Source organism: Anticarsia gemmatalis, chromosome 20, assembly GCF_050436995.1.
Source record: "Anticarsia gemmatalis isolate Benzon Research Colony breed Stoneville strain chromosome 20, ilAntGemm2 primary, whole genome shotgun sequence".
In the NCBI taxonomy this organism is placed as follows: domain Eukaryota; kingdom Metazoa; phylum Arthropoda; class Insecta; order Lepidoptera; family Erebidae; genus Anticarsia; species Anticarsia gemmatalis.
The window spans coordinates 11,264,435-11,288,941 of record NC_134764.1 but is presented as its reverse complement, the minus strand read 5'-3'; the positions used below and the strand labels follow the sequence as shown (position 1 = coordinate 11,288,941).

General features: G+C 37.2%; 2 protein-coding genes across 2 annotated transcripts; both read right to left on the bottom strand.

Moving 5' to 3' along the window:
- Window positions 1-182: 182 nt before the first annotated feature.
- LOC142981913 (nose resistant to fluoxetine protein 6-like) lies at window positions 183-6,141 on the bottom strand. The gene is made up of 9 exons (XM_076128054.1): window positions 5,914-6,141; window positions 4,963-5,105; window positions 3,251-3,569; window positions 2,886-2,997; window positions 2,070-2,157; window positions 1,635-1,795; window positions 1,030-1,215; window positions 535-714; window positions 183-363 (listed from the first exon to the last, which is right to left on the bottom strand). Exons 1-9 carry the CDS (start codon window positions 5,990-5,992, stop codon window positions 183-185), a joined length of 1,449 nt encoding a protein of 482 aa, XP_075984169.1. The 5' UTR covers window positions 5,993-6,141.
- A 1,450-nt stretch (window positions 6,142-7,591) lies between these two features.
- On the bottom strand, window positions 7,592-19,689 carry LOC142981671 (nose resistant to fluoxetine protein 6-like). The gene is made up of 12 exons (XM_076127730.1): window positions 19,585-19,689; window positions 12,693-12,835; window positions 12,005-12,332; window positions 11,661-11,772; window positions 11,454-11,541; window positions 11,198-11,364; window positions 10,733-10,918; window positions 10,297-10,476; window positions 9,790-9,940; window positions 9,337-9,514; window positions 8,901-9,043; window positions 7,592-8,636 (listed from the first exon to the last, which is right to left on the bottom strand). The coding sequence occupies exons 1-12, from the start codon at window positions 19,634-19,636 to the stop codon at window positions 8,529-8,531; spliced, it is 1,836 nt and encodes a 611-aa protein (XP_075983845.1). The 5' UTR covers window positions 19,637-19,689; the 3' UTR covers window positions 7,592-8,528.
- Window positions 19,690-24,507: the final 4,818 nt, after the last annotated feature.

Below are 24,507 nucleotides of genomic sequence, written 5' to 3'. Positions count from 1 at the left end.
GCCTCACTCGATAGATAAATGCTGAATGTGTGGACGAAAGCCCATGCCATGGGTTTTACTCGACAGTTTAGCTCGATCGAGTAAAACCCTGTGTGAGTACGGAGCTTTAGAGTAAGGAAATCAGCACTAAACATAACAAAAGATACGGTAACAACTTTACAGAATTTCATTTAGCCATTTCCTCAAGCATTGTATAATTGTCGAATGTTCACCTTATGTTCGTAAGCCTTGAACCCTTTCTCATTGAGTTCCCGCAGCAGATGAGCGAGGAAGACTCCTACCAGCATAGTGGGCACACTGCCCAGAGGACTGATGTAGAACGAGTGGAATGACGGATCACCTTGGAACATGCTACGCAGGTGCCTGCAACGATAACGATGAAGGTTCTGTCTTCTATCATTTTCTGATCCTTTTATTACTTCAATTTTATTTTGTTTTTTTCTTCAATACAAGAATCCTTGACAGTTTTTGCTGTACCGTAACTTGAGCTATTGATAAATGATTCAAGATACTTGATTCAAGGTGTCTACTTACTCTGGTCCAGACATGAACATGACAGGCTTCCAGTGGTTGATATAAGCCAGCGTCGCGTTCAGGAGCACCGTGATAATGAACGCGCCTCCTAACAGTGGAAGCGCTATTCTCCTCACTCGTGACAAACATAACGTGATGATGCCGGCCAATATGTATAGCTGGGTGTCTACAGCTAGAAACCTGAAAAATTGGTAAAATGAAATATACTGAAATGTATTTAAAGATCTTTACTCTATTTAAAAAGATTATAATTAGTACTGTAAATCAAAATACGGGCAATCACGTTTAGTTCTTCAACTCGATTTCCCAAGACTTGTGGGTTTACGTCAAAAGTGCAATGAAGGATTCGCCACGAATGAAGTCAAGTCTATTTACTATCATACAATGAGCAACAAGACCCACTAACCATTTGCTTACTTGGAATTTAACCTAGGCTTTATCAGGCTTTAAAACTTTCGTCTTTTCAGCCGTAAAAATGAATAAATATAATCTCACCAAGTCTGTACAAAGCAGTGTTTCTCAGGCTCCACGAAGTTGTGTACAAAGAAGAAATGAGCCCAGAACTTGCGGCGACAGACGTGACTCTCGGCGTCGACGGCGGCGTGCCACAGCGGACCGGTGCGCAGCAGCGGCCACCACGTCGCGCCGAAACCTATCACCAGCAGGTATACTGGCATTAACCTGAGAATATAAGAAGATTCAGATTTCTGTTAATGAACAAAATCAGCAAATGGTAACTCTAGATTGAGGTAAGTCAGAACTTCCAAAACTTTAAGAAATAATGCTTTTGAAGAATTTGAAGGAAATCCCGCTCTTGTTTCCGCTGTATATTCTTAGGATGTATCACCAGGAATATCCCCAGAGAAATACTAGACTTCAAGCGAAGTGACATGTTTATAGCAATTTTTGTTTAGTTTTGAATTCTGCGTGTTTCGAAATATAAGAAAATGCATACTTTTGTCACGACTATTTGCATTACACTTCATGATCTGAAAACCCTCTTCTCAATAGGTACTACTTTCAACTAAAGAATAAGTCAGTACCTTGATTAATAAACAATGAAGTATATATCACAATGTAACTAACACAATTAATTTCACCTCAAGAGTCTCTTCGCCACGAGTCGCGGCAGCACTCGGAAGCTCAGCGGCTGGTGTGAGCTGAGCAGCGAGTGCGCGAGCAGGAACGAGGACAGAATGATGAACAGCTGCACCGCAGACGTGCCGTTCTGCAGCGGCATCATCAGCCAGTGGTGGGACATCTGAACAACATTGAGACATGTTTGACGATTTAAACACGTTAGTTAGTATTTTTTGTATGTGTTCCCATTGTATATAAAAATATTAAAGCGTAGTCATTCAGTTTATAGTTACACTTGAGTGCTCGCGTAGTACAACACATTAGTGCACTATAATCAGTGTTTCGTCTTTTTTTTTTACTTGATCTCATAGTTTTGAAACTTTAGAGCTATATGACTTTTAAGAAGTGACGTCTCTATACTCAGGACTACTTAGGTGTAACGTGACAGTACGTACCTCCTCGATATACTTAGGGTTCTCCATATAAAGCCGATGATGTATACATCCTGAATGTGTAAATACCACCATCATAATTAGGAACACTCTGAAATATAAAGTGGTTTAGTCGGATCAGTGTACTTTGTCTGCTCAAGAACTTATTATTCATTCATCTCTCTCTTGACTCTTAGTTCAAATACAACTATGCGGCTATCTATAGATGTAGACCACGGTAAGGTATAATGGTGACGGCTTACTAACTGGTGAAAATAGCCACGAGGGCCTCAACTTATCATTATCGAGACGGATTTTGAGCTACGCATCAGATTATAGTTTTTTCATCTTCCAGCAACAATAATAAATAAATAAATATCATTGGACAACTCACACTCGGTCATTTGATTCCAAACTAAGCAGAGCTTGTACTATGGTAACCAAATAACTGATAAACATACTTATATACTTCTAAATACATACTTATATAGATAAATTGACATCCAGGCTCAGAACAAACACTCGTGCTCATCACACAAAGATTTGTCCCGGGTGGGATTCGAACCCACCACACGCGGCGCTACGGTTGTTGCGGCGAGGTGACCGCTTAAACCACTGCGCCAAACGTGCAGTTGAAATGAAATAAGTATTCATCTTTATTCATATTTACTTCCTTGCGGTCGGTGTACCGTATAATTTTATTACAAAAGTTGAACCACTTTGTTCGTACTTACAACTAATGATTTTTTCTTATACTATGTTTTATTTATAGCCTGCCACACCAAGTAAGACATTATTAAAGTTTTCCTGTTCAATGTGGCTGCTTGGGTAATGTATTACCTGCCTCCCTCTAAGGGTAGTATCGCAGCGAGTCTGGGGTCTCCGGCAGGGTACGGACCCACCAGCTGCGGCCAGTTGGACACCACCGACCAATTAGTTAACCATTTTATTTCTGAAACATAAATTATAGAGTATTGAAAGCGCTGTTCATGATTTATTATAGTTTTGTTGTGTTGAAGACTTAATTAACTTTCGTAATTATATTAACAGGAAATTAGTTAATCCTAATTATCTTTAGACTCAGTGGTGCATATAAAACTTCAACAAGTATAAAACAATGATGTTTCTGAATTACGTCTTATGCTCAATAAGTACTAAAAAAACATTTGCGTTATTACTGACTACTAAAACAGAAAACCACTAACTTTTTTCATCCTTTTTCATCACATCATAGACCGTCCCGATCGCATTGAGCACAAAAATAGCAAAGACGACACATAGGAACACTACATGCGGCATGCCTATAGCATCAATGTTTGGTGCATGCTCTTCTGCATGAGTGCGACAGTAGCTCAGCTCTGTGAGCATCGCGCGCATCGAGCGACGCTTCGCTTGCAGCGCTGCGCAGCGCTCGAAGCGCTTCGACGCGTCGTGCACGTGTGAGAGAGAGGGACAGCGCGAACTGACGCAGTATCCTCGGTGGATCAGTGTGCGGTTGAAGTTGTGCCGGTCCAGGGAGTATTCCTTGAAAAATAGAACTTTACTTAAAAATAAAATATAGAAACCTATTTATGGTGCATCGCGGAGCAAGGATATCCAAGGATAAAGGTTTAGCCTTGATTTTCACCATGCTAATTTCAACAACTTAACATTAAAATATTTGTGTGTATATTGCCTTTTGTTATTTCGGTGCGTTGTTCTTACTAAGATGACTTATAATTATCATTACTTAATTAATTAGTTTTGTCATTGACGCCAAAAGGGCATAAACAATGACCACCCGCGTACCGAGATTCTATTGAAAAACTGAGTGAAAAACTAAATGTTTGTCGATGCGTATCCATCACTCATATAGCACAAGATAACTCTACATCATGAGATTCAAAGTTTACTGACCAGTCAGTTTGTTACCTGAGTTCAATACGACCACCATTCATACTTACATAATAAAGATCATTTGTTTTTATGCAGTTTTTTACATGTGCTTATCTTTCAAAAAATCACAAGGTTTATAAAATATTTTTAATATACAAATAATGTTATTTACTTGTGCCGTATAGTAGGACCAACATTTAGGCTTCGATAGAGCTACCAAAGTCCAGAGCAAACTTGTCACTATAAACCAATAAGTGAAATATGGAAAGTTTGTAAACATCGTAGCAAGTGGCGTTCTTTAGTCTCTGTCTACCTCTATGGGAAAAAGACGTGAAATTGTGTATGTATGTACTTATACAATGAAGATGATTAAAAGTCTTATTTACGTAAAATATGCTTGCTTATGTTACGTTAATAAAATAACAAAATTTTATGAAATTGCGCGAAGTAAAATTAAAAAAAAACCTTTAATGCAGGTAAAAAGGTATTTTGTTCCTTTTGTGTAGTGACAGTATGGGTAAAGTCCCTTGACCGCAACCACTAGTGATTTATTTCTTGGAAACTTTTTATTCGAATAAATATCAGTGATTTGTTGTGATCATAAAATTATCTGACATTATTCAATTTTATGGATTTAGGGATTTTCCCAAAGCCAACGACCGGGCGGCTTTATGAAAAATCCCTAAATCCTTGTTGATATGATGGAGCCTTCATGTTGACAGAGCTTTATCATGAGCAGTTTTATTTATAGAACAATTTTGTAACTTACTGCAATTATAATTAGTGCTGACCTTCGTAAAAATAATTTTGTTATGACTAAATGATATAAATATACCGGAGTTTTTAAAAATAGACCTGAAGAGACCGGTAAAGCCTGATTTTTTATATTTTGTATGATGTACTCGTATTCAAACATAGTTTCTAAAATCAAGGTCTGAATAAATTAACTAAAAAACTGGGCTTTAATAAGACAGATACTGTACTTCATAGTTTTTTCGCTTTTACATAATATAACGGCTAAATCTTCAAGGTCAGATCGTACCTTCATGAGTTCATAGGTGGGGTCTCGTTCCTTCATAGTCCTGACATGGAAGGTGCCGACGCAGTACAGTCCGTCTGCGGCGCCGAGGCAGTCCTCGTAGTTGTCCAGGTGGAACAGCTTCGGGAACTGTGCGTGCTGCGCGTCTGATGGTATAATGTCATTTTCAAATATGTGTCGTAACTAAGTATTTTATAAGTCAAAGAACGGCGATTAAATTGCCGTGAGGTTCCCTAGCGGGGAAAGAATATACAATTCTTTAAAACAGTTTTTGAGAGGATGCAAAATCTCCCGGCACTGGACAGTGGACTTATGCCTAACCGATTCCTCATTACGAGAGATGACCTCTGCCCAGCAGTGGGACATAATTAAATTATTTTTTAAATCATTTGGTAGGTCAGGTGACATTTAAAAAATGTATTTTCGCTGCTTAGCGTGAGTTTCCTCTCAGAATAAGAGTGGACTCAAGCCACTATGTTTTCGCAGTGGGTTTAACCTTTGCTTTCCGTATACAATCAATTACAATCCTTTTTTTCGAACTTGTTTTTTATTATTTTTCAGTTAAGAGTTTTTGTTTTATTTTTATTGATATAAGGCAGTTTTGTAACATTGAAATAAGAACTACTATTAAAACTGATTGTTTGACTTTCAAAATACACGGTCACGGTCCTTTCTTCGATTAAGCATACATCAATCTTGGTGTTTGTAATTACTTGTGTTGTTGAGTTTTTCCGAAGATTTTTAGTCAAGTTATGTTTGGCCCGCACTTGAGAATATTGTACTATGCCTGATTCGTGAATTGAACCAAACTCTCCGTGTAATCAACAGTCGCATGTTTACTTACAAAGGCATATTGTTTACATAAAATAAACTTACGTCTTGTTTTTACGTGGGTAAACGAGTCTACTTGTATTTTACAGCATAATATATATTGAGATACAAAAATATACATACATGTGATATCCATTGCACTGACGACACTCGAACCTGTGACCACTATCACCAGCCATCTCAACACGTCTTCATTTAACATTTTAATGAAAACCTACACTACCACTTTATAATGTCCACAAGTTAAACACCACACTCGTCTTTGTGTTTCAGAAAATAGGGTTTATTATTACTTGAACAGAATATACATTACTGATTTAAAGATTAATACATTTTCAGTTAAGGCACCCTTATCTCTGAAACGACAAGTCCGATTTGAATAATTATTTCTGAATATAAAGACCACATTTAATAATATTTTAGTATTCAATTCTCGGGAATCATTTGATAAAAAGTTGTTTGTTTAAATTAACGACAAAGGCCGTAGACTATCTAAACACCACGCAACTGTCATTTTTTTTTAAAAATCACTGTAAATGCGAGAGAACCCGCAGTACAAAGTTATGTATTAAGCAGTTATTAAGATAATGTATTAACCCTTTCGCGATATATAACCGACTGCGCGACGGAGGCATATAACTTAGTGTTAAATTGACTCTTATTTTCAGAACAAGTTTGCATAAAAAACGACCTCAAGTTACACGATTAACGTGATTAGTGTTCCGTACAATTTAATCTACATACATACATAACATCACGCCTGTTATACTCGAAGGTGTAGGCAGAGGTGTATACATGAGGTCCACCCACGCTATAAGCAATCTTAGTCTTATGTAGTAAGGGGCGAGCCTAATGTCATTTGCTGGGCATTTAATTAATGTTAACAAAATTAGAGCTATGTATTATTGAGAACTAATCTGTATGTTTGGCGCAGCGGTTTATGCACTTCGTCGCAATAACCGTTGAGCCGCATGTTGTGGGTTCAAATCCTGCCGGGGACCAATATTTGTGTGATGAGCATCATTTTTGAGCCTGCTTGTAATTTTTTCTATATAAGTATGTATTTAGAAGTATGTTTATCAGAGGTTCGGTAAACATAGACAAGCTCTACTTACTTTGAATTGAGACGACCGTGTTCACATACAATCGTCTAATAATTCCGTCTTAGTCGTCTTATTAGTCGTAGAATCTAACTAGTCGTCTTACTAGTCGTAAAAACCTTTACAAATTTAGAAAAGGTTCAACTTTTGAAGAGAAACTAGAGAGACCTGGTACTGTGTCCTCATCCAAGTCAAGATCTCTGAATAACTGCAGCTCTGACGTCAATGACAGTAATATTACAATTCATAAGCAAATAAAGATAAATAATGAGAATAAATGAATGAACTCGTTACACGACCTTCAGCGCTGTGTTCAGGTTTTAATTAAGGCCAAGTTTCACTTATTATAAACCCTATATATCTGCCCTGTTTGGCCCAATATGAAGATAATCAAATTATAGTAGATAGAACATAGCCGTGGCAATAGGCTTAGTTTTCCCGTATAAAGAAGGATCGGTATCGTGACAACCTCTACACAAACCCCGTTTGGTTTTAACTATAGAATTTTGACGAAGTTTTTGTAAACCGGCTGTCAATTTTGGTAATCTACCAGAACATTATGTAATTGGTGTCTTACAACCTACAACCATATAAGTACGAAAATATAATGGTAATAAGTGGTCGGCGTCATGAAAACCATGACACCGACCAGTGGGTCAGTGTGGTTTGAATAAAAAAAACAAAATAAGTTCACAATTTTATTACCTACGTTTTATCTTATATCTATCTTAAGTTAATATTAACTCTAATTATCACTTAGCGCCATATTGGCGCCATTCACTGCACTTTGCATTATAAGTACATTAATATTACAATATATCACTTTTAAAAACAATCACATATTTCCTTAAAAGTTTCATTCGATGACACACTTATTTAGTTAATAATTATAATGCATCAAATTATTTTAATATAAATAAAGCCAAAACAATTGATTCTAAAACACGAAATAAATTATGGTTCCTAAAAAAATATTTATTAAATTGTCATCAAGTCAGAAAGTTATTTGAATTAAATCAAATTTTCAATTTATTTTAATTAATCGCGCTACAGATTACAATATTCATGAATAAATTCGGTGGTTAGCCTGGAGATCTACTCTAACGGAAAATTATTATGCGACAAAATTTTGTGATCTGTTATCTTTATAGAATTCCGAAAATTAAAAATTATGGTAAACAAATGAAAACAACTTCTTTCATTTACGAAATGTCGTTTTGAAAAACTAGAGTGGACCTACTGTTACGTTCAGATTTAAGTTCTAAACCTGAGAAACACATCACCAGGCACTTTTAATTTAAACGTTTGTTATGATACGTTATCACTACTTTACGTTAAATTTAAAAAACAGCCGTAGTATTAAAGTCTTTAACCTAGCCTTTACATGAACAATAAGGAAATGGCCAAACACTATCAAGTCACTATCGAACCGCTACCGAGCAGCAATCTAGTGGCTTTAAAAAGAACATGCTCTTACTAAGTGAGAATCAAGCGTTCGATACGAAGAGTCGATAGAATCAGATCTTTTTAACCACACTAATAAAAATACTGTCATTGCATAACCAACTCGCTTCAAGGATAAACCCGTGCAGCCCCTGTGAGGGCGGCGTGAGGGCGTGAGGGCGAGAGGGGCAGAGATCAGCTGAGCAAGGCGGTGATGAACCTCTGCACCGGCATCTCCACCATGATGGTCAGTGGTATCGCCACCACGTATGAGAACCAGCCCGTCGCTATCCAGTCTACCATCTGAGAATAAAATGTATGTTATTCGAAAGTAACGATATAATAAATTCTCTTTTTAAATGTAGTATTGTAGGATAAACATATTACAACTAAAAGCTGTGATTTTAAAAGGAGCAGAAGTAAACTTAATTCCTGAGCAGCAAGACTACTCTCAGTTAAAATGTAGTATCTTTTCAAAAAAGTATTCTATTCAAAAGATTAGAATTATAAGTGTATAGCAGACAGACAACAGCGGAAGTTTTTACTTGGGTTGGTAAAACTACTCACCACACTAAGTAAGGAGGTGGTGATGGGTTGTGGTCTGGAGGCTGCGATGCTCATGTTGATGCACCAGTGCACCGCCAGCACTGAGAGAGACATGCGACCCATCGCGTGCCAGCCGCGCCATGAGAAGTAGTGCTTCAGCCAACCTGGTCAAAAGACGATAATACTTTACAATGGTATTTCGAAAGGACTTTGGATATTGGACACTCTATTTAAAAATTATCAAGCAACACGCACATAATGCCGAAACTTTCTCATGTGGCTATGATGAGATAAAAACTGATTCAAGACAGAAGTTTCTTGAAAAAACCAGCGGAAAGCTTTACATCTTTATAATACTTTAATACTCTATACATATAATACAGATATTGGTATAGATCAAGCAAGGGTACAAGAACAGTATAGTTAACAGAAATAAATCAGCTCATGGCAACCCTACCTTCTAGTCCATTGATCATGCCCAGGAGCGTCACAGCGCCGAGCATGCTGAGCACGGGTCTCTCGACGGCCACGTACGTCGCCATGAACCACGGCTCGCTGAACTGGCGCAGGTAGTAGCCCGACAACAACCACGACACCATCGCGAACGGAGCTATGTGGTACGGTACCTTCAGCCACTGGAATATTGGAAAATTATTTAGACTCAAGTTATATTACAACTAATTTGAAGGTTGAATAAAATTGTCGACAAGAATTTAAATTACATCAAGACATAAATATTTATCGTTCTGCTAAAATTTATTGGTAGAGCAAAGATTAGGAAAGATTTCTGACTGAATTCAACTTAATTGTTACTTTATCACATTTTTCGTAAAAACTTATGCTTATGTCCAGTTATTAGGTGTCAATGAATACTCTATGCTTACAAGTTCTCATGTAATTATAACACTACCTTGTACGAAGCCACTTTGACGCCAGCCTCCTGCAGCTCAAAGTGCAAGAACGCACAGAACAGTCCGATGAGACACCCCGGTAGACTGGCCAGTGGAGACTGATACAGGCGGGAGAACGACGATATGCCTTTGTACATCGTGTTCAGAGTCCTGGAGAAAAAACATACAGTTTAAGGTTGCAATTATATGTAGATCATGTACGAGAAAAAAATAATGTTATAGTTTTTCGGGAAAAAAACATATGCCCGCCTCCAAAACAATGGTAATGTCTTATAATAATGTAATGTAATGGTAATATCGACTAACATACGATTACAAAAATAATAAGTTGCTTTGAAATAAATACTCTAGGGGTGCTAGAGGCGCATTCTGCAGAAATTATTCGATGGACAGTTTGAAGACGTTTAATGTTAGTTAATGAAAACACAAGTTTAGACAGATGAAACCGTGGGCGAAAACTGGTAATTTACAAAATGGTAACATATGCCTCTCTTCACGGTAATTACTTAGGATAGGCGAAGAACATGAGTGACTGCCAGTTAAAGATGTAGGCGAGGATTCCGTTGAGCAGTGAGAAGACCAGCACCAGGGCTGCCAGGATCGGCAGCGCGCGGCGTCTGAGCGGAGCCAGCACCAGCGTCAGAACCGCTGCCACTAGGTACAGCTGCATGTCTACTGCCAGGAACCTTATGAGGAAAGAAAAATATAAATTGTTAGTATTTCTTTCTGCCTTTCTAAGTCGCCATTTTTCTATCTTCTTTTTCCAAAAAGGTTAAAGACTTAACTCAAATGAAAACACAATGGAAGCTATGAAGTTTTCCCTCTGTTTTTGCAAAGGGCACTTTGTAAATACAAAAAGAATAAAAATCTGGCTTTGAATAAAACCCACCTAACTACAGAAAACTTCAGCTACCAACCAAATTTTATTTTGAATACCCTTACCAAGTCTGCACGAGACAGATGTTATCAGGATCAACCAGGTTGTTGAGATAGAAGGCGTGTGCCCAGAACTTGTCGCGACACACGCCGCTCTCGGCGCCGACCATGGCGGGCCACATGGGGCCGGAGTTGGCGCGCGTCCACCACGTCGCCGCGTATCCCACCACCAGCAGGTAGACTGGGGATATCCTAGAATTTGAAAAAGGCTTTATTTATTACCTCTATGGGAATAATAAAGTTTTGACGGCTGGTCAGGAATTTGAAAAATAGCCTAGAAAGTGCCAGTATTATTTACTCAACACAGGGATTGGACTTAAATCCTCAGGAATGGCGGTTTTGCAGGCTACCACTCGGGCCAGTAAAATAATAGGTCAATGATACCAGACTCCACACTTCAACCCACTGCCTAAAAGAACATGTCTTCGGCTCTAGGGTTTTGTTTCAAAGTCCTGTATTTTTTATTTATACCTGGCGATTCTCCTGAGGGTGATAAGCGGCAGTAACTTGAGCGTGAGGCGGTTGTTCTTGGCGAAGAGCAGCATGTTGTAGGCGAGCAGGAAGTTGGACAGCATCACGAACACCTGCACCACCGACGTGCCGTTCAGAAAGATCATCAGCACTGGGTGACGAGACACCTGGAATGAGAAGGTGCTATTAGTTTAAGATAGTTTAATGCGGCTTGCGTAATTTAATAATTAATATTTAGTATTCGTTAAACACTTACTTGTTCCACAAATCTGGGATTGTACAAGTATAGCATGTCATGAATGCACGCGCTGTGAGTTGCCATTATGAGAGCCATCAGAAATACCCTGCAACGGAATAAAGTAATGATAGAGAAAATATAAAATTCTTAATATTTTCTTTTTAAAGATAAATTGTCCGTATATACATTTGTTTTGCTACGAAATTCGAAGCAATTATGGGTTACCTGATTCCTTGCACAGGAGAGAGAGCAGAGAGCCTCGGGTCTCCGTCCTCGTAGGTGGCCGTCAGCCGCTGCCAGTTACCACGGACAGACCACACCGCCAACAGTGGGTTCTCTGAAATTACACAATGAAAGCCTTTAGTTAGATTTGACGATATTGAGACAAATTACATCATAATTCTCTATGTGTCTTTAATTTATGTCGAAACAGCTAAATCAATTTGAGTATGATCTTATACTAAGTTACACGACTACTACTAAGTAGTGAGTTCTGGAATGAAAAACTATCGGTAGAATCGTGGGCATGAGCAAAAGTTAGACAGTTATGAAAACGTCACAGTACTCACTCTTAACATCATCAGCTAACACCGCATCGTACAAGGTCCCCATCACGTTCATTACCAACAGTGTCACTAGCACATAAAGGAACACTCTGTGCGGAATGTCCAGCGGCTCCGGGTTGTGCGTCCGTGCGTACTCCTGTGCGTGCGTGCGGCAGTAGCTGAGCTTGGCCAGCGTCGTGCGGAGCGCGTGGCGTCGTGCCCAGTGCGACGCGCAACGCTCGAAGCGTAGGGAGGCGTTGCGCTCCTCGGATAGGGTTGGACACCGGGAGCTGACGCAGTAGCCGCGGTGCAGCTGAGTGCGGTTGAAGTGGTGAGGATCCAGGGAATACTCCTGAAATGTGGTTATTAATGATTAGATTAGTCTTTCCTAAATACAACTACAGCTATTACTGAACACAACTGCAGGCACTTTTGACTAACATACAAATTAATATCTACAATCTGCCTCTGTTGCTTGAACAGTAAAGTTTGTGACTACTTATTATGTGGTCTTCAGGTCAATTTTCATATCAAATAACTGTTTGAATATTTATAATCGTAGCCCAAAGTTTGGGTCACCCGCTGCCACATGGAACTAACATTGTTAGTGGCGAAGCATTGGTGTAATTCTTCTACCTCTACTTACACAATCTGGGTTAAGAGGCACAATGCTAAAAAAATAAGGTTAAATAAGTATCTACAATAAACAAACCCTGATCATATGATAGATAGAGTGCTGTTCCTTGAGCGGTGTGATGTGGAAGGTGCCGAGGCAGTACAGTCCGTCGGTCTGCGACAGACAGCTGCTGTAGTCGTCCAGGTGATATAGGCGCGGGAACTTCGCGTACTCCTCGTCTGAAAGGAAAGGCACAATCATGATGAATTTGTCATAGAACATCATCATCTATCAACATTACTAATATACAATGCATAGTAACCTCAACAGCCAGACAATTCTGACATCCGTGTTGGGTAATATTGGTGGTAGCTCTTTAAATAATCAAATGGATTGTACATAGCCGAAAATTTAAAAAAAGATTGGCTTGTGTAGACTGCATGCACTGACAAATTATTTTGTAAGTTACGAAGATCCGACGTGAAGAATTCTTGGTCTATAAATTATATATCATTGTCAACCAGAACAGTCATTTTAACATATCCTCGTGTGAATACAATGCTGTATTTTCCTCAAACTATAAAAATAATCCAAAACTAAATGATTGGTAAACAATTAAGACCCTTCATTTAATTTAGACTTCCACGAATTCATGCAAAGTAATGACGTCAAACTCAATAATAAAAGGGTGAATTGATGTTATTTACTTACCCAATGACGTACAAAATATTTTCAATAATAGTAATAAATTGTACTTTGGCTCTGCATTTTTTTTAGAATAAAACGAGTGACGGTATATCCTGAACATATTTATGTTACATTTTCGGAGGAAACGGTTTTAAACCTATGTATGTATGTATGTAATTACTAAAATAGGATTCATATTTAAACGGTTTTAAAAATTTCCTGTATTGCCCTTAAATTATTTTTACCTTGAACTTTATCAGTAGGTACCATTTGTCGATTATAACAATGTACCGTGTAATATCAGACACGCAACACATCATCAAAGTGTTGAGAGTTTTATAATTTCACACCTTTTATACCGGTAGGTATTGAATGCGGCGAAAAAAACACAATAGCATTTTGTTGGACTTGGGAATCGAATCCAAGACGTTGTGATCAGTCACTAGTCTAATTGCTTAGCATAGTAGTTACTGTAGTTAGCTGTGTTATTAATAGTGGAACTCCGAGTGAATGATAGCGGTGCCGGCGGTGCGCGGTGGCTAAAGTTGCGAGATTCGGAACGGGGTCAATGACAACTGATCAAATTATCTCATCTAAGTGTGGCTCTACACTCTAACATAAATAATTAAAGTTTGAGTCAGGTTATAAAACTTACATGAACTGTGATTTGATTGACACCCAAGTTTAACACAATGTATTAATATAGAAATGGTTTTCTTAATTTTAGAGCTTTTTCACTTAGACACATAGGTACTATTTCTTGAAAAAAAAACAAATGCCGTTATACCCGAAGGTAAACATTTCATAATTATCTTTAATTATGTCTCCGAGTAACCAACCAGAATTTCTTCTTTTGTTTCTCAATCAACATGCTAAATGTATACAATAAAATGAAATGAAAGATGTAGTACCGTCTGTACCCGACATAATGCGCGTACGCAACTTCGCAATAAGTTTCAAGTTTACCAATGAATAAACTCTTACACGATTACGGACACGCTATACAAACATAATAAAAATTAACAACAACTATTCATCATTTTTTAATCAGAAAGATAATAATATTTTTTGTTTGTTTATTCGAAATTCGAAAGATGAATAATGTTTTGTCAAAAGCTACTTAATTATAAGTAATACTTAACGATTACTCTTGTGTCGCGAGGACTTTTATAAACATAAAAAACAACGGAAACAAAGTACAACCAGACCTGAAACAATTACTTGTGAAACGCACAAATATTTTTTCCGTGTAAGAATCAAACCTACGACCTCTCCACGCAATGGTAGCGGCGCGGCATGGCGACATAAACCACTGCGCCATGGCGGCAGTCGAACCCTCATCGCATTTGTAAAAATGTTTGGTGTTACTTAATTTGTCTTAATTGAATGCAAAATCTATAACGTAATACATGCGACATTTTTTATGCGTAAATATTGACAAACTAGTGTAACCGGTTACATAATTATATTTATAGACTGTTGCTATACCATTTATATCGAACATAGGTCATGGATATTCTATCTCAACTAGCAGAATAATAAAAAATGCAAGGCGCATAGTAGATACTTGTATACAAAGTTGAATTTCAAAATAGTTAAAGGCCGGACACTACAAATCTAATTAGGAAATTTCTTTGACAAAAAGAAACGAAAAATATCATTTCGAACTGAAAAATTATATCACAATCTTATGTTATTTTTGGGATCCGAATAGTGAACATTTTCAAAAGTAGGAATTACTTGTATATTGTCCTACAGGCAAAGCCGCAAATAACAGCTAAATTTGACTAAGAGAGAGATATAATTTTGACGACCTTGCACCTCTATCGGAGAATCACAAAATGTCCATATACTTAAGTCATAAATAAACCCAATACTCCTAATAAGTAGCAAGCGCGTCAGATCCGTCTGATGCGTGGGCTCAATGTCCAAAAACAAAGGACAGTTTGATTTTGGCACAACATTGACACTGACCCTGCATACATCTCAAGAACAATCACACGACTTTAATATGACATTGGACTTTTACATAATTGGCTTTGTTTTGAATTACAACAGGAAGGTGACTTCCTACCGGTATCGACTATTGATCACCGAGTACTTAACGCAAATTGTGTTATGGAGAACTGATGAGCGCCCCTAGCGAATTCTGCAAGAAGCAATTTTTTATCTAAGTTTTAAGTATCAAAACACTCTATCGATAAGTTCAAGTACAGATATATAAGTACAGAATACGCATTTAAAATCCAAATGGTTTACGAATCATTTAAAATTTTCGTTTGTGTTATAAAATTTGACTTTTGAGAACTACCCACATATATTATATTGCCAATTTATATCTAAATCAGCTCACCTTTTTTACCATAACATTGGAACACACAAACATATCTACGCACTTCCGTCTTTCTTCATATATGCGGAGATATCCTGCTCTTCAAAGGTGTAAACTTACATCGTCCTTGCCTTCAGTCGTCACCCTTACACTCGTAATATAAGTTATACAACGCGAGTAACACTGCACTCATGAATGTTAAGGCCGAGGTACTTGACAACTGGTTCACATCGTGATTTACTGATCCGTATGTTTATCTTGCTTATATACATAACATCACGCCTGTTATAAAGTAAGGTAAAGGTAGAGGTATGAGAAATGCACCCATGTTGCTTCACATGTAAGTTTTAATCCTATGTAACAGGGGACGAGCCTTTTATATCGGGCACAGCACTATATAGAATATTCTAATATCAATGAGAAAATCCCAACAGCATATTCCCCACCTTGGATTCGAACCCATGACTTCATGATACGACCACAGATACGACTGTATCTATGCACAAACGCCCATACCACAGAGGCAGTCATTAGGCACTGGAGTACCTACTACCTACCATACCTTAAGTTACGTATGTTTGTCAACAATGATTCACATAGAAAAATTGTCGCGTACTGTAACACACCTACATATTTTTATACCACAAAGAACTAAGTACAAACCACATATTTCATATTGAAATGAACCGGACTACTATTTATAGAATCAACGTTTAATATAGTAACGGAAACTATACAATCATGCAATTACCCACATATCTTCCGTAAATACTTTTACTTATGTATTAATAATATATGTCCTCTTGCCCGATAATTGGCCACCCGCGTAGCTAGTTTTGATTATATTATGTGTTTATTGGATACAAGTGAAACACTCCCTATTTCATCACTTTTGTAAGCTGGTAAACCGGTGGTGAACGGCTTTACGTGCTCTCTGATTAACGGGGGTCATTGACCCCAACTTCAATACTCAGGGATATTAGACAGATTTTTTTTCTTGTTCACCTAAGTAGAATGTAAATAAATAAAAGATCGTCGTACCAAAATTCTTCAAATTCATTACAAGGTTTGTTTTAAATATTACATTTTTGCAATGTCAAGGAAATCTTTAACTTGCTAATTAAGCCTCGTATCCACTAGGCAACATTTGGCGCGCGACACGTGAATCTCAACATGTACGGCAACGCTGCACAACAGCGCGCGACGTTGCCAGCTACCGCGCAACGTGACGCGCGGCTTGTTGTTTGTTTAAAGTGCATCGTTAGTTGAGCATCAATTGTTGTCGAGTGGAGACGTGACGCACAACAACCTTCTTTTTGATTTCGATAAAATTATAACCACTGCCGCTGAAATCAACACAAGTTCCTCTGGCGACATGTTGTCGACGACTGAAGAATGTGTGGACAGACAACGTTGTTAAACAAATGTTCCGCGTCAACATTCAACAAGTTGCGAAACATGTTGAGCAACATGTCGCGCGTCAAATGTTGCCTAGTGGATACGAGGCTTTACCTGCGTTGTCGTGTGTCGTATTTGTTAAAGTAAAGCCTCGTATCCACTAGGCAACATTTGACGCGCGACATGTTGCTCAACATGTTTCGCAACTTGTTGAATGTTGACGCGGAACATTTGTTTAACAACGTTGTCTGTCCACACATTCTTCAGTCGTCGACAACATGTCGCCAGAGGAACTTGTGTTGATTTCAGCGGCAGTGGTTATAATTTTATCGAAATCAAAAAGAAGGTTGTTGTGCGTCACGTCTCCACTCGACAACAATTGATGCTCAACTAACGATGCACTTTAAACAAACAACAAGCCGCGCGTCACGTTGCGCGGTAGCTGGCAACGTCGCGCGCTGTTGTGCAGCGTTGCCGTACATGTTGAGATTCACGTGTCGCGCGCCAAATGTTGCCTAGTGGATACGAGGCTTTAGTACATTGTTGTCAACATCCAAATAGCAAGATTCATTCAAATCTCTGCTTTTAAAAAAACGGCTTAATCCATTCCGTCGAACGTTGGCAATAACTCGTAACTCAGAGAAAGAAGTCATTCTACAATCTAAACAAATATGATAGCCTTTCTCGTAAAGTGGCTGTGATAGACACAACATATTTTTAAACCTGACTGTAGGCTATCTAACATTTCACTTTGACCTACGGAAGTGAAGTAGCCGCAAGTGAAACTGCAGGGCTCAACTATGTAGTTGTTCTCAATAAAAGCCTTGACAAATAAAGTTTTGTGTCACCTTCCTAAAAGAGCCATATCCAATGTGAAATGTCAGTTCATGAGGAAAATATCACAAACATACTGACATTGAGCTTTTAGTTGATTGGTTTAGAGCTTTATTGTTTTCACAGTATTACACGTAATTTATAATAAGTATTTCTAGTGCGTGGTGTTCTTAGAAAACAAAAGTTTTTGAAAGTCTAAGCAAAGTCCCCAACTCGCACTTGGACAGCGTGGTGGACCAAAGACCTAACTCCTCCCTCGTCCGGGAGGAGACCCTTGCCCTACAGTGGGTCAGTTACGGGCAACTTTGAATTTTTATGTAGCCAATCTTTCAGTCATCAGATAATTTTATTTGAGAAATAACTTTTTCTCAGATACTTAATTTTTCTCATGAACGTCTAGAATATACTTCAAATAGAAACAACTTATAGGATCACCGGCTCTACACTTTACGTTTAAACAACCTACCATTCATTAGATTACATACCTAAACTATAACAAAAATCGTATACAGCATACTTATAGCTATAGAAACCCTTCGCACTTCATAGTACTTAGGTACCTATCAATCAATCAGCTTTGCGCTTTGAACTATAATATCATAACCTTCAGCAGGTGTGTGGTGTGTAATCAAATTACACAATTATTAATGGTCACGGGCTGTCAATTGAACACGAAATACCGGAATTATAATAACTCATGGTAACGTACTGAATTATGAGTGTAGAGGTACTGCCTGTTGATTTGATAGCTAGCAGGGTAAGCTAAGAATTTGTAAATAACAATAAATTAAGTTATTATTCAAAAGCTAGCTGAGCAACAAGGTTCCGCCCACATATAATTTTGGATAAAACATTAAAAAAATCATACATATTTGACCCCTGTCTGCAAATACAATCAAAGACCAGACATAAATGCAAAAGATACTGATGCTATTTTGTAGAAAATATTACTAAGAGGTTCTAACTCTGCCACGGGTTTATTGAAGCACTTTACCAAGATTTTTTTAAAGCATATGTCTATTATACTTTAAAAGAGAGAGACACTGAGCTTCAATTTGAATAATTAATGTGTAATCGAGACTGCCTGACCTGAGAATCAAATCCAAAAATATGTATGATCCACTGAGACTACTACCGGTCAGATCGACGAGACAGTATATTTACATCTCAAAACTCGATGTGTTATGTAAAATGCGAATTTATTTAAAAATATGCAAAATAACATTGCAATGTTAAATATTTAAATAATAATATAATTATGTGTAACAAGCAAAGTTCAAGATCTCATAATATAGGCCGATTGCACTTGGAAATATCTAATCAAATTGTTTTTGTGAAAAAAAAATTGGAATAGGCAGGTGAAAGCCTCAAAGGTATTCTTGTAATAAACAACCTACTGCTAGGATGTATCGCTTCGCTCTATTCATTCAATAGTTATCAAAATATCAACATTGTAGTTTGTAAGATGTCAAACAAGAAAGTTCTATAGTTCAAGAAAATTACAGCAGAAGTTTTTTAACGTAAGAAGTTTCAGTTAATGAAAGTTTTACAAATTATTTTCCAAATTATAGACAAAAAGCTATTTAAAACTCCAAAACAATGTTAGAACTATGTAAGAAATATTATTTGTAAAAAACGTCACTAAAATCCAACAACCTCATTAAACATAAGTCTAGCAACAATCCGAAATAATCTAAATCACAACAAAACATAAACAAACAAACATCAAAACATTACCGGTGACATCTCCCGCGGCGGCCGCCACCGCCAGTACCAGCACGAGCCACATGTTCACACACTGTCTGAGCTCACCACACTGTGACCACGCACCACTATGCTCGACCACAGTTGACCACGCGCGACCACCGCTCACCACACTTGCGCCACGCGACCACGGCAGGGTCGCGGCCGTACTCTTTATATCAACACTATCTACGTTGTCATTGACCGCACATTCTTTGATACGCCGCTAAACCCTCTGAAGGCAATTGTTTACTACTCTTTTTGTTTTATTTTTTCAGTTTTTAGAGTTACTAATTCGGGGAAACCATGAAATTTTACGAGTATCAAGACTTTTAGGCTAATATAGCAGGAATATAGGTGGCGATAGGATAAACCCCAACGCAGATGACAGAACGGTCTAGACACACAAGATGTGATGAAGAACGGAGGAACGCCAGGAAGTCAATAAAACAGGTCTTTACTTGACAGTGAGACACTAAGCATTTTGTTCAACAAAAGCTTTTCTACATTATACCTAACAATCAACAGCCCAGTCTTTCCTCCAAGTATGTTGGAGTCGGCATCTAGTTTCACCGGATGCAGCTAGATACAAGTATTTTAGATGAAGCGACCACCTATTGGACCTTCGCACTTCACAGCCAAGTTATTTGGGTTATAACTCGATACCCCTCGGTAAGACTGGTTGTTAGACTTTCCAGTACATCTAACCAACAAGCAATTTTAGACCAGTTTTTATTTAGGAACAACTTCTAACCTAATTGTTGCGAAGTTATACATACACCCAGACAATAACTTGTATATTATTTGCAATTAAATCATCAGTGACAATACATGAAATAAATCACCACTAGTTACATATAAATAAGTAGTAATAACTCATAATACATCTAAATATAAACAGAAACAGCCTTCATTATTTTCATAACTACAAACAAATATAACTTTTACATGATATCTGGAGGCCATCTTGTGTCAAAATAAGTAATGAGCACTAAACACGATAAGTTTATAAAGATTATTATCAGAAGAGGAAAAGGGAATTAATTATGTCACTCCATACTTGAAGAGTAATGATAATTGTCCTTAAACGTAGACGAACACATCAAAAACTACGCGCATTGAACGTGGATCCGACTCTCATATGAAACAATTGGTTGTGTGGTCCACTAATTATATATAGATGTTTTATATCTGGTTGTACTAAGAGCCCAATGAAAATACCAATAAATACATACAATATTGGTAAAAGTTTAGTGTGGTAGTGACTTTACTTTTGCAGAAGTTAACAAAAAGCACATATTTTTATTATATTATGTTTGTGATCATTAATTAAGACCGCACCGATGGCCCTTTAGACGAGTTCCGAAAAGCGCACCCTTCTGCTTTCTATGAGCACACCCGAGACGGCGAGATAAACGGTCGAATATACAGTAATGTGAACCTATGTACTGTCAAATCTACAAAAATAAAATAAAACCAACCTAAGCACCGATTTAGATGTGAAATATATAATCGGTTTGCAAAACTAGCGAGTTTGCGCAAATGTATTAACGCGAGCTCCATCGAGCCTCCACGCTACACGCTTACAAAATACACGCACATTCGAGATATCGTTACGCATTCTGTATTAAAATGTAGTCAAAGGATATTTTTTATATTAAAATTTATTTATAAGACTATTTTGTTATTTGGGTAGTAGTGGTATTAAGTTCATTTTCCGGGTAAAGCAAATAGATTTTCTTTTTGTTAGATTTTTAGTAGATGAACTCGATCGACACAAGCCGAAAGTTTTATTGTTTGATAAATATTGCCGAACCGAATATGTGTGTAGCAAGTCTAAGAGTAACGTTTGTTTAACATTCGCCTTATATTTTATTTATAAAAACAGTAAAATAACTAAAGAAAATCTAAGCTTTTAATCAGGAACATATTGCACACACTAATTGACACTTTACATTAGTGACGCACAAGCATAATATTAATATTGATGTTATAACCTAAGTGACAGTATAGCACTAACAATTTATTTGTATGTCCCTGTATAATTGCGTATACTTCCGTTTATTTCAATTGCATCTAGATGCTTCATAAATATGTATACAGGTTCTATTAAATGTGCATTTTCCATACTTCGAGATGAAAATAATATACTTATTATTAATGCAACAGTGTGGATGATTGTTAAAAAAAAACTCCTTACTTTTCATGTCCTTGAGAAATGTGGTAAAGAACTTATGGACAAAAACAAAAGTAAAGTAAAAATTAATGTTTAAACAAGGTCTTTAAAACCTTCGTCGCTTGTGATACATATCATAATGTGTCCGACAATGGTTTGATATGAAAGCCTGTCATGTCAAATAAATGAACCTACCCCGTTTGTAAGTTCTATAATTATAACAAAAAAGAAAGATCAATCTTTCTTTTTTGTTATATTATTGTTATTTACACACCATTTGAACTTGAGTTCAAATGTAAATGTAAACTGTTTTGAGATTGAGTGATATGAAAACCGAGAACCCAAGAACTTCCTAATACAATATGAAGTCTTAGACGAAGTAGGCATTGTTTGTAATTTTCATAGATATGTATAAACCTGTTATTAGACAGATGTTATTTATTTATTTTATACTTCATGTACAAAGTTGTATACAGACGTACTTAATGCTAAAGGCCTTTTGTACCTATCTCCCTTGGCTTGGTGGAGAGATTAAATAAAGTTTATTATATTTTGAATTGGCTATCATGTACGTAGTTATAAAAATTATAACAAGGTATAAAAATGTGAAAGTTTGTTGGGATCGTCAATTGATCAAGTTGCTTCCTCGCTTAACGGCGTGTTGCCAACCCCCATTGAAACACGGTGTGAGTTAAGATATGTTTTTATGTCAATTCGAATCTAAGCCTATAATCTCGGCATGTAATGTTTACCTAGTGTAAACAACATAGTACCGGTAGTGTTAATTACTTAATGACCGCACAGACGTCATACGACGCTGCGTTATTTGTTACTTTGTTACGTATTTACACATTACATTACACTGGAATTACTGTTATTTCGCACCCTAGGATAGGGCTGTCAGGAAAGCGTATGACTCATAGTTATTTCCGCGGTTACGTACACAAAAATATACATGTATTCAAAATAAATTTGAATACCATAATTTTCAAAGTCAGCTTGTGGTTGCCCATTTTGACCTCTTAAAGCCATCAAGAAATCCAAGTTAGGATTTACCACATGTAAGCTACATGTGGTAAATCCCATGTAATAAATATTACTACTACTAAACTAAATACTATTATACTTGTAGATTACCAAGAAGTATCGGGTAAGAATTTTCAAGTTTAACGCGACTAATTTCCCGACATACTTAAATAAAAGATACACACAATATTCCTCAATATTCGAATAACAAAATACTAAAACAAACAGTAAGCAGCTTTTACCTATAATTCCGCAGTTATTTTTTCTCTATGCCAGCCCTGGCAATTAATCCCGATTTATGTAACAGTGTAATCATGCTCAATGAAGGTTACGTTGTGATAATAGCTGATAATCATAATGTAAGCATTAACTGTCAACAACATCTAAACCACTTAAAGCAATTTTTATATTTTCTTAGAAAAATAACCTTACAGGCGCTTATGAAAGTTATAAGTCTCTAAATCCCCTCGATTTTCGTAAACGAACGAAACTCATAGTTTGTTTATGCGCGTATGCTTGCTTTATTTTCTTTTCATTCACGAATACGGGGAAGGCAGTAGTGTAACTTTTTTTCCAGTGCTTCAATGATTGCTCTTAAAGAGTGGGATGGCAGTGAGAAACACATTTTTTCAATCGATATTCAGGAATAAAATAAAATTCAGTTTTAACAAAATTAATACTAGTATAAAAAATGTATTTAGATTAAATTATAAAATGTCTGTGTCATATCACAGCCTCTTGAAGGTTCAACATAAAATAAGGAAACTAACCTTCTGAAATCCGCGTCATTGTTTCTCAAACAATCACAATAACAATAAACAAATAAAGATCAATAACAAATCCATAAACGATATAAAATGTCCGCCATTTTGGAATTTCCCCACATTTATTTACTTTCAATGAAAAATAATGTCCTCTTGACCGATATCTATACAGCCAAATGCACAATTTGTTTATTAGTGTCCAAACATGTGTACAAAACACAGGTACACTCTCTATTCCTTTACTCTCATAGCCCAGTGGGGCTGTGGTCGACACGACCAGTGAGAAGTCAGGCGCAGGACCGACGGCGTCTAATGATTACCGAGGCTCGGAAGTCTACAATCTCTATTTAATTCTCTGGATAAACATTGACTTCTTCGACTGCCTCCGTGGCGCAGTGGTTAAGGTCACGACGCCGCTACCATTTCGTCGGGTTCGATTCCCACACGGAACAATTATTTGTGCGATACACAAATAATCGTTTTTGGTCTGGTTGTGCTTTGTGTCCGTTGTTTGTATGTTTATAAAAGTGCCGGAGTGGTATTTAAAAAAAAGAATATCATAAAAGAAAATGGCGCCACCTAGACTTCAAACCCACATTTCTATCAATCTCGCCAGACTTTAATCACGTTTGCGATACATAAGCGGTCATTACCGTTTTAGTTCGGCGAGGATCAATATTATCAGTAGTCAGTCGTCAATGGATGTAGTATAAGGTCACGCTCCTTTACAGTGCAGTGTGGGTGTAAGTTTGACATTGACACGGTCAATGCCAAGATTTTGGACGATCTGAATCACTTTGACTTTGACTAGAATGGATTATGTCAAATTATGAATCATGGTAATTAATATGTAATTTTTATTTCCTGGAAAGATTTCACGGACTTTTATAGGCAAAGATATGTACATCTTAAATTAAGGATACCTGCAGCGAAAAACTAACGGGAATTAGA